General features: G+C 39.8%; 1 protein-coding gene across 1 annotated transcript in view; it reads right to left on the bottom strand.

Moving 5' to 3' along the window:
* Positions 1-8,749, bottom strand: part of LOC148406643 (uncharacterized) — a 13,770-nt gene extending 5,021 nt beyond the window's left edge. The window contains exons 1-6 of the mRNA XM_088405600.1: positions 8,704-8,749; positions 8,441-8,543; positions 6,608-6,674; positions 5,791-5,932; positions 3,719-3,817; positions 909-979 (exon numbers count right to left, since the gene is read on the bottom strand). Coding sequence (XP_088261726.1) covers positions 909-979; positions 3,719-3,817; positions 5,791-5,932; positions 6,608-6,674; positions 8,441-8,543; positions 8,704-8,749 — 528 coding nt within the window. The remainder of the gene's footprint in view (positions 1-908; positions 980-3,718; positions 3,818-5,790; positions 5,933-6,607; positions 6,675-8,440; positions 8,544-8,703) is intronic.
* Positions 8,750-14,061: the final 5,312 nt, after the last annotated feature.

Genomic DNA, 14,061 nt, shown 5'->3' with positions numbered 1-14,061 from the left:
CACTTGCTTAGTTCAAAAAGAGGTTGAAAATATAACAGTAGAACGATATATCAAGTTATAAACATGAGAATTCACACAAAATCCATCATTATATGAGCCTTTAATACATTTTTCAATTATAGATGTTTATTTTATTTGGTCTATATACGCTATGACTAACTCACTGCTATATCTATTGGATAAAATGATTATTTTAATCATCTATATTGAGGGGGTAGGACTTGAAAACTTTTGCACTTCTTCCTACTCCTCTTGAATGCATTAATCGTACAACACTTATATACTGATATGAAATTTCTGTTTATAAGTTCCAATATATCAAATCAATATTATGTACTGATATCAAATTTTGTGGTTATATGTTCATTATCTAAAATCATACTAAACTGTTTTGATGTGAAAAGTGTGTTTAAAAGTTCAAATAAATAAAATCAATATTATGTACTAATATGAAATTTGCATCTATAAGTTCCAATAAATCAAATTAATATTTTGTACTGATATGAAATTTGAGTTTATATGCTCCAATAGATCAAATCAATATTAGGTACTGATGTGTAATTTCTTCTTCTGTTCAATAAATGCAATCATACTGAGCTATTATGTATTGATAAGAAATTTGAGGTTAATAAGTTCCAATAAATGAAATCATTATTATGTAATGATATGAAATGTGTGTTTGTACGTTCAATAAATTAAAACCATTCAAATCAAAACCAATGATGTTACACAAAAATAAACTGTCTAGATAAACTGCAACACATTCAGTTCCAAAGTTTAATGCATCCTGCACTGTTGGCACATTTTTTTCATCCAAAAATACTTCGCTGAAAACAAACTATTTTGCAAGGGTAAAAGGTTTGAGAACCACTGACTTAGGCAATTAAGGCTAAGTTCACAAAACTTACCTTTGTCAAATCTATAAGCGAAATCTTTAAAAGATGACCTTCGACATCCATCGTTTCCTTTTTAATGCGGCCTAAAGAGGGAGACAAGCGAGTAAAGAGGAGTCATTAAAATGTCTGTAAGCAGCCGTGTACGTTGTGCTGGCAGAAAAAAGCCAGCCTACATAAGAGCGAAGTGGGAAAGAAAGTCGATAACGACGGCACCCTCAATTTCCTCTTAAAGCACAAAGGAGGCCTGATTGCATTTGAGAGATATGGGTGCGCCTCAGCATCTCCTAATGCATCTGTAAATTGAGTTGGAAAATGACGACGTCTGTTGTCTGCGCTGGGGATTCAAGCCAGGAGGGTAGGCGAGCATCCTCCCCGCCCTGGAAGCTGCAGACCTCCGCACACCCACTCAGCGCGCATTTTTTCCCATATTTTGCCGTCGCCGAAGGATCTTTGAGTGAGGGGAAAATTACAGTAATACACAAAATCCGGATTATGACCCGTTTTTTTTTTTTTTTAAACACTTGCTTCAATGGTAGAAAAATGCTGGAAGGTTGTTTAGTGTCAGCGAGCGCAAAAATAGCAATGACCGCGTTTCGTGTCCGTTTATTAAGGATCTGCGGCGGTCGGCTGTGATAAGCGCGCATTCATTTCCTCATTAACTCCGGGCTAAATGGCAGGTACACAAAGACGCGCTCGTATTCTCGCACACACGAGTTCGTGTCCTTAAATTCCCTGGACTAAAAGCGAGAACATCAATAAAAATCAAGATGATGCCGTTCCTCCTTCAAGTGTTATTTTTAACTCGCTGGGGAAAAAAAGGGCGGCTTTTAAACGGAAGGGAAAAAAAACACACAAAAAAGTGAAAGTAATTTAACAAAAGCATTTTGTGCTTTCAGTAACACTTTGGTATTTTTCGAACATGTAAAATTTTCAAATGGAATCCAGTGAACAAGGGGAGTAGAGCCAGAGAAAAAGAAGACTGGCAGGATTCTCACAGTCACATTGAATTCTGCAGGCTTTGTTCCTTCCAGAATCTAACTTTTAAGTAGTAAAGAATTTAACTGAATCAAAGTCAGAATTCTCACTTTAAAGTCGAAATTAAATAAAAGCATTTTGTACTTTTGATAGTGTTTTAGGATTTTTCTCGTTTTAAATTTTCACACGGAATCCAGTAAACGAGACCTACGGAAATAGATTAGGGACTGTGAAGAGGGGAAAAAAAAGGCTGGCAGGATTCTCATAGTCACACAGAATCTTGCCTTTTTTAAGAATTTTAAGAATTAAAGAATTTAATCGAATCAAAGTCAGAATTATTTCCTTCTTTACAGAATTCCCATTTTAAAGTCAAAATTCTGACTTTGAATTTTCAAAACGTTATTAAACAAAAGCATTTTGTACTTTTGATAATGATTCTGGAATGTTCTCCTGTGTGAAATTTTCATACGGAATCCGGTAAACGAAACCTATAGAAGACGACTAGAGACAGTGAAGATGAAAAAAAAAGAGGGAATTCTGATTTTTTTTCAAAATTCTAAATTTAAATTTGGAATTCTAACTTAAGTGAGCATTGACTTTAGTCAGATTTCTGAATTCGATGTCACGATTCTGATTTTTCTGAATCAACTTTGTTGTACAACTAAGATTCTTTCGTCAGAATTCTGACAATTTTCAGAATTCCATCTTTAAAGTCAAGACTTAACCCTTAAAAATTCTGACTTTATTCTTAGAATCCCCACTTTGTAAAGACAGGCTTCAGATTCTCTGAATTCTCAATTTGAAGTCAGAATTCGAACTCGAAATTCTGACTTTACGAAAAATAGTGGCAGCAGAATTATGGGAATAAAGTAAAAATTCTGAAAATAGTCAAAATTCTGACTTCAACATGAGAATTCTGAGAATAAAGTCAGCGCACTGGGAAAAATGTGAGAATTCTGAGATACCGGAGAACCCTGCCAACGGTTTTCTTAGCTGACCCTAACCCTCTTTCATAATAACTCATGAAACACTGAAAATTAATGTAATTTACGTAGTATTGGTGTCATTTTTTTTTTTTGCTTGCTTTATTATCTTGTGGAATTTAAGTCATCTTGGGGAAGTGAACAGATTAAGAATTTCATTGTGTAGTGTTATTACGCATGACAATAAAATCGGACATGAAATTAAAAAATGACAATAGAATAGAGAGATAAAAGTGACACTCCTACCAGCCTTTTTTCTTCACTGGCCCTAATTCTCTTCCATAATAACTGTTCACCAAACACAGCAAAAAGGAACACTAATGCACATTCGATTCAAACGTGCCTCCGACTGAACACTTTTGAGCTGATGGACGCATTAGATGAGGGCACAGATGTGAACGCGCAAGCCTGTTTGGTGGTCCATGCACAATTTCCCTTCGTGTACGAGCAAACGCCCACGCGGTCCCAAAAAGACTGACATTAAGTTGAAGCTTTTTCCCTTTTTCCCCTCCTTTTTAGTTGAAGCTTTGTCTTTTTTCCTCTGCAGCGTCTCCCCAATGAACTGCGCAAAATGCTCAAACTTGCAGTATTGGAATTATAGCAAAAAGCTAATCGGGCCGTGTGTGTAATTTGTGTGCAATGCAGGAAGAAAATGTAGAATTTTAAATAAAGTGGTTAGTGTCGTAAAAAACAAACAAAAAAAACGCTTACTATCACTGATGTGTTTTAAAACCAATGCACCCCACCCTTCTCTCTCTTATGCAAGATGGATTGTTTGGCCTGGTGTTTTGAGTGCACGTCTATAAATTTACAAGTTCCTGCCTTGCTGATTTGGACGCCAAGGGGTGCCAGGCGAGCACTAACCCTGATGACTCCTGCAGGATGCCAGCTGCTGGGCAGGGCAGGGCGGACGAGGCCCGGCCGGGTAGACGCACAGGCCACTCGGCCTGGTGAAGCGGACAACTGTAAAGAAACCACAAGATCAGCTTTTCGAGGACGGGTCGCTGACAAATATGCAAATGTGCGCTTTATCTCCACGAGAAACAATTGGCAATTGTTCCGCTGTAATGACTCGTGCATTGGAGAATGTGTACGTTAATGTTGGTAATTATGGATTAGCCGAGACTGCCCACGACAGACACACACACAAAAAAGCAGGATTACGCTTGCCACAAACCTACTCACAGCAGCAACATATGCACGCGCATCACCCTCAGACCTACACGCTCGACGGCCATCACAGGCAGCTTGTCGGCTCGGCAGCCATTTTGCACGCCAGCTCTGGATTGCTCACTTAATAAAATTGACGTTTTTGCAATTACATTCGCTACCTTAGATGCTAAATTCACTCTTTTTAAAGGAGTGCACGTACGGCCGGAGTGTAGCCATGCGTGAACTCCACTTGGCGAGATATGTATATATGCAACATGGAGAAAGAGGGTGAAGGGGGGGCACGCCCTAGAGCTTGACAGCACTCACATATGGAAGGTTGGGGGGGCAGAGAAAATGTTCGACTTGTTCTTATAGGGCCGTTTTTTCCCTGCTGTTTGTGTAAGGAAGATTGTAAATGACCCTTGTATAAAGTGTAAATCTCACGCACACACTATAGGGGGTCATAAACGTCCACTCGGATCAATATGTAGCGCCGGAGACGGCGTTTCAGATGATTGACAACCAGTCGTCTTTGTTCAAATTTACGATGTTGAGCACAGTGATTATGAGAAATATGCTCAATATAATTGTGTAAAAAGATCCTACTGACCCTTACTACAACCCCCTTGAAGATGCACTGATATCCTACATCACATGAGCAGGACTTGATAAAGGCCACTTAAGGATAAGATCACATCTTTTCTAGTGGTTGACACACAGACGGGTGTGTGTGGGTGTAAAAGAATATGTAAAAGAATATGACGGGGGAGGTTAAGGCGAAGGATCAATGAGGTGTCGCATGATGAAGACGGCGAGCCGTCGAACGGCGCAGGTTGAATAAGGGCGTCGGGTAAAGAGCGAATGGGGGGGGGGGGGGGGGGGGGGTGCAGCGGTGCAATGCGCACATGGCATCTTTCCGAGCTCAGACGATCACATGTTGTGCGAGTATGCGCGTGCACATACATACATGTGGCCATTCATCACCCCCTTTTTACATAGTGTCTGCGTATACGCCACGAAGCAGCACATATGATCGCCGCCCTTTGTCTGGGTCAGCGATGGCCGTCGGTTCGACGCTGCCATTCTTTTGCTTGCACTCACGCGTTCTCGCATGCAGTCATGTGCATGGCAGATGACCCCCCCACCCCCCCACCGCCCTTTTCTTGGGACTTGTGTATTTAATCGCATTCTCTCTGGTATGTCTATCAAACATGACAGTAGTCCTCCTGTCATGACCGACAAACCAACCCGCGTGTCCTCAGAGTGCACTCCCGCCCCCCCCTCTTTCAAAGCCCCAACCCCCACCCCATCTATACCTACACCATCATCATCCTCAGCATCTCCTGTGACCGTGTTCTCCTATCATCATGAGTCAGGAGGGGGGGTTATATCATGGAGACCCTATTTGACTTCTTTTTTCTCACCCACCCTCCCCTCCTTTCTCATAACTGGTGACGGGGGGGAAGTTTCCCACCCAGCAGCGGCTGCGTGCACAGCGTCAAACTGAGGGGACCCTTTGTCTCCCACCACCACACTGGGAGGGATGCTGCGCATACACACACACATATACAATATATATTCTGTGTGGACACATGTAGAGATGACACTTCTCATACTCGCATGTGAACACTTTGTAGGTGACAATCATGCTATCCAGGAGCCCACTGGTTATTGCACACCTGTATAATGTACATGGGTTTATTTCATTGTGATGCCATGTGGTTTTTAACTGTGTTGTGAAGGCACGTGTCAAAAGTGTTGAGAGTGTGCTGCTTGGGACTCACCTGGCCTCGATGCGGCGGCGGTGGCGGCAGTGCTGTCGTGGTTCCGCCGCCTGCTGGAGTCGGGTGGCGGAGCAGTGACACCTGACGTGGCTCCTCTGCCTCCCTGCTCTCTGCTGTGGTGTATAGGATCGGCAGCTACACCCTAGCAGTGACAGGAGAGGGGGAGATAGAGAGGAGGGGTTCTTATCCAGCCAGTCGGATCATACCACCCGCCTAGAGGGGATGCGGGGGAGCAGGCTGGGCCGGTGAAGCCCTTGTGACGCTGCCTCGGCTGCCCCGGAATGGTCCCCGCTGTCTGCAAGTTGATGGTCTCTCCCGCCTGCCGACGCTCGGATTGGAGGATGCGCTTCCTCCTTCATCAAAATGTAAAATTCCAAGACAGAGAGTAGTGCAGCGTTGTGCGTATATGTGTACATGTGTGTGAATCGGGGACAATGCGAGTGGTGGAAAAAAAATGTGAGCAGTCTTTTGTGCGTGTAACAGAAACACACGTCAGTTACACAGATATGACTGATGGCGTTTGCAGCAGTGTGTGCGTGCATGTAAATGTGTGTTTTTGCGCCTTTGTGTGTCAGGCAGACGATATACAAGATGCCATTGTCTGTGTGGGTGTGATAGCGGAAGAGGTAGTTAAGGGAGACGCACAAGGGGCGCAAGATATCGGAAGACAGAGAAAAAGCGAGTTCTGTGTGAGGCCAACTCGTCTTTGCGTTTTCAGTCCGCCAGTTTCTGTCAAAACAATCGGACATACACTCTCAAAGGAGACCATGTCAAGATGGTGGCCGGATTGCCCCCCACCCCTCCGACAATCTCTCACCCCTAACTCTGCTGTATCCTGGCGGGATTTTCCATCTGTCTGAATGGTGGATGTCACGGGGGGGTCCCTGAAGATGGAAGCGTAAAGAATGGCAGGTAGACGTGAATGACAGCCACAGCTTTCAAATGTTCGGGTTTTATCGGGATAGAACTGGTGAGATACTGCTGACTCACGATGTCTGCAATGGAGTACAAAAAATAAATAAATAAATCACTGAACACAACAAATGCACTCAGAATCCTCCAAAGCATTGCATATAGCTCAGATTCTCAGTTTAATCCTAATACTTTTTCTACTAATCCAGGGGATCGAAGTGAGGGAACAAAGGCAGACAGCAGCCAAGGCCTAAAAGTCACTACCCCACTTGGCACCGATTCAAGTAAACAGAGAAAAAAAATAGAGCTGGCCATGGAATAAAATCTTGTTTTGCTGTCAATTGAAAATGATGTCACAAGTGCTCACCTATTAGATAATGCCCAATTTTAGATAATGCCCAATCACAACTCATCTTGCAAACGCCACTTCAGCAAAACAGAAGACAGGTGAGCCATGACTGGTCGTTGCTTCTTTATTGCCCTTGCCCACGGATGTTATTATCATTTTCAGTTGATAGTAAGTGAAAAACAATTGCTTATAAAAAGACTAAATATTTTTTAAACGATGTGTGGATTTTTACCAATCGCAGGCCAACCTGGTATCCATTACCCATGAATAGCAGGGATCAACTGTTAAGTCATTTTTTAAAACCCTTATTTTTGCAGTGGGTGGAACAAATTAAGACATTGGTTACGTCGGCTCGCTTCTTTTACAGGAAATAAAACCGTAAGAACCTCAGCTAACACTAGCTAGCTGCAACAGGTACTTGCTGAGAACAGGCAACTGTCATTCGCCCTCTGGGTTGTACCGTTACGATAATTATTATAAGTAAAAATATATAGGCAATATATAGAGCCAATATAAAAATCAATTTTCCTTGAATGGTGTCTAATAAAAAAAAATAGTAATGTTTGAATTACTGTTTATATGATGCACCCTTACCATTGGCCTTAATTTTTGAGGAAAAAAAGTGTCTTATATTTGGAGTATGGTGATTGGTTAGGCCCTACAAAACAGACACAATCATTTAAATGTTGTTGCCACGTGTGCCTGTGATTAACTGATTGAAAAACACTGCAAAAAAAATAAAATCTCAAAGCGAAAATATTCCAAAATGCCCCCCTCCAAAAAAAAAAAAAATAGTAAAATGTGTATAAAGTCAGTTATATTTAAATGGCTCATCCACAATGTCAATGTTGACCTACCAATACCAAAAGATGAGTTTAGTGCATGCAATGTGAGACACATAGCAACAACTGATTTTGCGTCTCCAAATGTCACGTATGAAAGGCATATAGCCCTTTTCTGCTTTTTAAAATATTTCTTCAACCTGGAAAAAATAGGGCCATTATCACCTTTGCCAAACATCTTTTCAACTCGATATTTTCATGGTTAGTCATTTGATTGCAGCTACTTAAGGTGAGATTTCTTGTCTTCCATCACTTCCAATCTTTAGCTGACGTTTTCCAAATGTTCTTTGATGAAAACTAACAGTGCTATGCTCTTTTGAGTAACGGAGTTCTCTACCACTTTGACACCAATTGTCAAAATTGTTGTCACTCTGCAATTCAGGCCCAATATTGCCATAGAGTAGCAAAAAAAGGCGAAGATAAAAACTTGACGATCCATATCGACATTGCTGACTTGTCCGCGTTTCGCTTCAATCTCCTCCTTGAAAACAGACCTTCCCTCTTTCCTGGCTTTTATCCGTCTCCCTCCCGCTGCCGATTTAATTACCTTCTATATTTATCGGCGCTGGCAACGCTATTTTGGTTTCCCGACTCTTCTGGCTGATATTGGTGGGCTACATTATCCAGTGCGAGGAGCTCGGATATTTGCCCTTACAGGAAGGAACTGCCGAAACGTTAGGTCCCTTTTGATGTATGTCACATAGCAAGGGGCGTGACCGCCTGTCATATGCATTTCAAAGAGGTGACAGGGAGGGCCCCTCTTTGCATGGCACTAAAGCATCAAAATAAAGAGTGTAGACTCAAAGAAACCTGCAAAACAGACCCACGGGCCGCTGTATGGATTGCCCTCCTCCATATTTGCCTGTGATTTATTATTGTTCCCCAGCAGAGGCCACAGTCATCTGAGAGATGATGGCCATATTGATCTGATAAACAGTTTCATTTACTGCCAAAGCCTGCCATTCATAGCCACGTGCACTCACACACACACACACACACACACACACACACACACACACACACACACACACACACACACACACACACACACACACACACACACACACACACACACACACAGCAGGAATAACCTAGCTTTCTGCTCCATCAATTCCCCACTTCCTCCTCCACGCCTGCCGTTCTTCTCCTCCTCCCCCTCCGGTCACCTCAGCCTCTCGACACTCTTTTAACCCGTTCATCTTCTTTTTTCTCGTCAACCCTCTTAACTTACCTTTATTTGCTCAACACCAAGCTTGTTTCTCACTACGCCATGATTATCCTGCAGGAACCATGTGACAGCAAAGGATGCAAGTATATATAACCTTACCCTCCAAGGAAACATTTGTACTCTCCTGGAACATCCCCACAGTATAATTCTCTTAAAATTCTTAAAAGTGACTATGCTTACTAAAGTACTAGACCCAGGGGTCAACAACCTGTGGCTCCGGAGTCGCATGTGGCTCTTTCATGCTTATGTTGTGTCTCTCCATGGTTTAGGATACTAAATTATGCTTGGTTAAGATCGACGAGATGGACGACTCAGCAAACACATTTGAATTGCAGTCAAAGACGTTTGCGTGAATGGATGATAGGGGGACATCTATAGGGACACGAAACATGACGCGAGACAGCCAAGCAGTTTTGGGAAGGTAAAAACAGGAAATGGATATATAGCACACATTTTCAAAATCAATGTCTTCTCAATACTTCTTGCATGTAAGCAAGGATGGAATCAAACGTTGGATCATTCTGCTTGTTCTTTTCTGGCAACCAAGAAGGTAACAACCTTGGTTAACATGAAAACTGCTCAGCGCTACATGAGTGCTTGAAAAATTCTTAATACAGAATAAAGCTCATCTTAATGCCCGTTTGTGAACATGGATTGATTCAGACATTCGTTCGGTCTGCTTGCTTCTTTTAATGAAAATAATGTGGTACAACCTTGGTTAACAAAAGCTGCACCCTCCCACTCGCATTACCATTATCAGCATAAGAATATGTTTGAGATATATTCTTTATTTCAGAAGTAATAAAGTCTTTGGTGCTCCCAATGTTGTCTTATCCGTGGAATACCGGGATCAAAATGGCTCTTTGAATGTTAAAGGTTGTCGATCCCTGTACTAGACTATAAAGCTTGGAACTAGTAAGCATCAGCAAATGTTCGACAACCATCACAAAGCGAACAAAGATAAAAAGGCATAGCTCCATTCAAAGTGCATCACAAGGCCAAGAGAGGACCATGAGACATACAACTTACTAGAATATTCATGATCACTTATAAAGAAACAGCGCACAGATTTTCTTTTGATTAGAAAGGACAAATCCTCATTTTTGGGCAAATTTGCATAAAGGACATACTATTAGGACCCGCCCGATTAATTGTTGGGCTAATTATGGCCAATTTTAACTTCTTATCTTTATGTACTACAACCATTTAACACATGCATCTATACCATAAACTTGTATCATTAAATATATACAGTGATCCCCCCTACTTCGCGGTTAATGGGGGGTGTCAACCCCCGCGAAGTAGGGTATCAGTTCCTAGATTTCTATGTATGCCCCAATATAGCCGCAGTAACCATAAACAATCCTTTTTTGTGTGTATTTTTTGCATTTTGTATTTTATTTCCTTTCTCCTAATATTTAACATTACATGATCCTTATTAACATTATTGTATATTCATTAAATAACTAATATTACTTAGTTTGTTGAGAATTTGCTCTCAGGACTGGTAATCACAACTCCGGTGAAAGAGTACGCAAGCCATCGCGTTGGACTTCACATTTATTTTGGCTCATGTATGGTGTATCATGTAGTATTTGTTGAATAATAAATCAACAACAATGTTAAAGTAAGTAAACTAACATATGAACACTTGCCGAACTTTAATCTATGAATTTACTGAATTTTTAGCAGACATTAGCGGGTTAGCAACAACTAACAACTACTAACTATAAAGTGCAACCTCTACACAAACGAGCACATAAACAGAATAAACACTCATGGCTTACTAAACATAGGCAGTAACGTGCGTTATCAACAAAAATAATAATAAACTATAAATATGGGCTTACGTTGTCATTCATACGTCACCGTTAACGAGTCGAATGACGCACAGCGAACGTAAACAGGAAACGGAAATGCAACGCTACCCGACAAATTAAAAGCATTTATTTCAAAATAAGATTAAAAAACGTCACGAACTCTAACGCTTGAAGAATTCTTAACATAGTTATTAACTAATATTACTGAGTTATTTGATGAATACAGTACTGTATAATGTACTTTTTTGCTTTTTTCAATTTTTTTCAATTTTTGCGCATTTTTTAAATTATTTTTTTATTTCGAAATATTTTAAATTTTTCCTGGAAAAACCCGTGAAGTACTGAAACCGGGATATCTGAAACCGCGAAGTAGGAGGGATCTCTGTATCACGATAATTGACTGTTAAACTCATTATGTTGACCTGCCATTCAAAAAAAAGCAGCTCTTAATTTTTACAAGCAATGATTAGATGAGCAATACAAGGAAATTGTGCAAAGAAATAATCTGGATGTCACTACTTGACACACATAATCTAAAGTCATGTTTTTTTTTTTAAATAATAATCCTAAAATGCATGGTGCAACACAAACTAAGCAAAAATGTGTTAAAAATGAGACATATTCAACTACTACTAACAGAATCACATGACAGGCACTTATGTTTTAATTGCACCATGCAACGCCTTCTGTGAATCAAAAAGGATTTTTTTTTCTTCACTAAATATTTATTGTTGACTCCTATTCACAGGGAATACCAGTCTGGCCTATGAAAGGTGAAATCCACATATAATTAACAACTTTAAAAAAGAACTGGGTAGAAACAAGTGCTATTTTCCTCATTATATGTTTAAAAGTTAATTTTCTGATTAATCTGTAATAAATAATATTTTCTTCCAAAAATATGCATTAGCCCACAAAAAAATCCTCATCCGCCAAGCACTGCAAATTATTAGGTATATTGACATGAGCCAACTATAGTAATGCCTTGAATTTTTTAAAATCTAATATCTTTCCCCAATAAAAAAAAAAATCAATGGAAGTGCCAATATCTTGTTCGAGCATTTTCAAAGAAACTCACAATTTTTTTGTAATGTGTTTTCTAATGAGGATATAGCCCTCTAATACAGCACAAAAAAACAGTAAGAATAACATTAAATGTGAAGTACCAGTGCAACCATTAACTTTTTTGATCATCAAATTAATAATTTTTGCTCATTTTTATCAGAAACCTAAAATTGTATTAATCCTCAGAATTTCAGCCTCCCAACAGTTCATTTATCAAATTTTGCTCGTGCTTCATGAAACAGACTGTTATTGTGCTAGATGATAATTAACCATTTGAAAACCTCTGTTTTTGTTTTGGAAAACAATGATACTGATTTTTGCCTATTTTCTGACATGCCACATAAGTCACGGAATCATATTTCTGAATACTGTTGTACAATGAAGATTTGTAGGGGTGGGGGGTTATATAATTTAGGGATAATTTCTGTTAATTACCAGCTACTTTAAATGAATTTGCACACCGCTGAAATAAAGTGCTAGCCTGACGTCGTGACTTAATCTGCCATTAGGCAGGACTATGTACTCAGTAGATTCACTGCTGTGTAATTGATGTGATGGGTCACAATTCTTTAATTAGCCTGACTGCTAACTGACATCAGCGAGAGGGTTATTGTGAAACGCCGGCAATTTAACAGGTTTGAAACAATACAACTTGTTAACATTCGGTACATATATTGATGTTATGAGGGTGGTCTGACAGACTTGACTGATGTGTGGCTTGCATGTCTTTCTGTCAGCATGCGCATTATTTGTGAATAAAAACTAAATGGCATCCACCAGGAAATGCATAACATATTCATGCACAAACACACACGCACGTGCGCGCACACACACACACACACACACACACACACACACACACACACACGAGAAGGCTTTCAGTTTCTAAATCAATCCCACATCCGTAGCTAATGCAGTGCTGGGCCCTCTTCAGGAAACATTAGGCCTATTAGTCAAAGTGTATGCATTCCTGTATATGCATGTGTGTGTGTTTGAGTGGGTGTGGAAGCCGCACACTCAGCACTAGTCCATCTCAGAGGATCCTGTGAGGTCAGCAGGTGCAATAGGGAATAAGGGTCCATCTTATTGTGTGTGCGTGTGTGTGTGTTTTCTCCCTCGATATCCTCTGGGCTTTTTATCGCTCTAAAATTATCCACCATTTACTGGAAGTCAGGCCAAGATGGGTGGGGGTTGAAATATGGGTTCTCTTGTTCGAATGTCCAGCTAGATCACTTGTGGTTGCACAACTTAAGAGACAAATGGTTCCTCTGTCAAATAGTGCAAGGTAATGTAATTTAATACTGTACACAATACAGTACAACTATTAACTCATTCAATCCCAAAGACATATTTTTATAGAGTCCAGGGGTTCAATCCCAGGTACTAAAGTGTTAAAGTAATCAATTACTTTGGGGTTAGTAACTATTTGCTTTAGGCACTAAAGTACTAAAGGTTATCAATTACTTCAGGTATTAAAGTACTACTTGACTACTTTTGTGATTAAGTATATAAAGTAATATATAAGTAGTATATAAGTGGTATATAAGTAGTATATAAGTAGTAGTAGTATATAAGTAAGTAACTTTAGTACTCATTTACCTACTTTTACTTATTACTTTAGTTCTTAGTACTTAATTAATCTAGTACCAACTAATTGTATACCCCCTTTAGCCAAACTTGTAATAGTGAGTAATAATAAAGTAATAATAACAATATTAATAATGAGAAGAAGAACATAGGCTTGTAGGTCAGACCCCCCCCCCCCCCCCAAAAAAAAAAAGAAAACGTTAAAATATGCCTTTGGGAATGAAGGAGTTTGACAATTAATTCCAGATATTAATTAACAGATTTTTTGTTATTCAAATAGCGTAAAGAAGGGCTTCAAAATAGTTTTCGATATAAGTAATAAATAAATAAATAAATAAATAAATAAATAAATACAATCCTGCGATAATGGATGGGTGAATTGTACCTGGAATTAAATATCTGAGACTATTGAAATATACGCAAAAATACATCTTTGGGATTGAATGAGTTAAAACATTTTGTGACTGT

This window comes from Hippichthys cyanospilos, chromosome 21 (genome assembly GCF_059441005.1).
Source record: "Hippichthys cyanospilos isolate Australia breed blue-spotted pipefish chromosome 21, RoL_Hcya_1.0, whole genome shotgun sequence".
Taxonomy (NCBI): Eukaryota; Metazoa; Chordata; class Actinopteri; order Syngnathiformes; family Syngnathidae; genus Hippichthys; species Hippichthys cyanospilos.
Note: the sequence above shows the minus strand (reverse complement) of the source record. Positions and strands in the feature narration are given on the sequence as shown.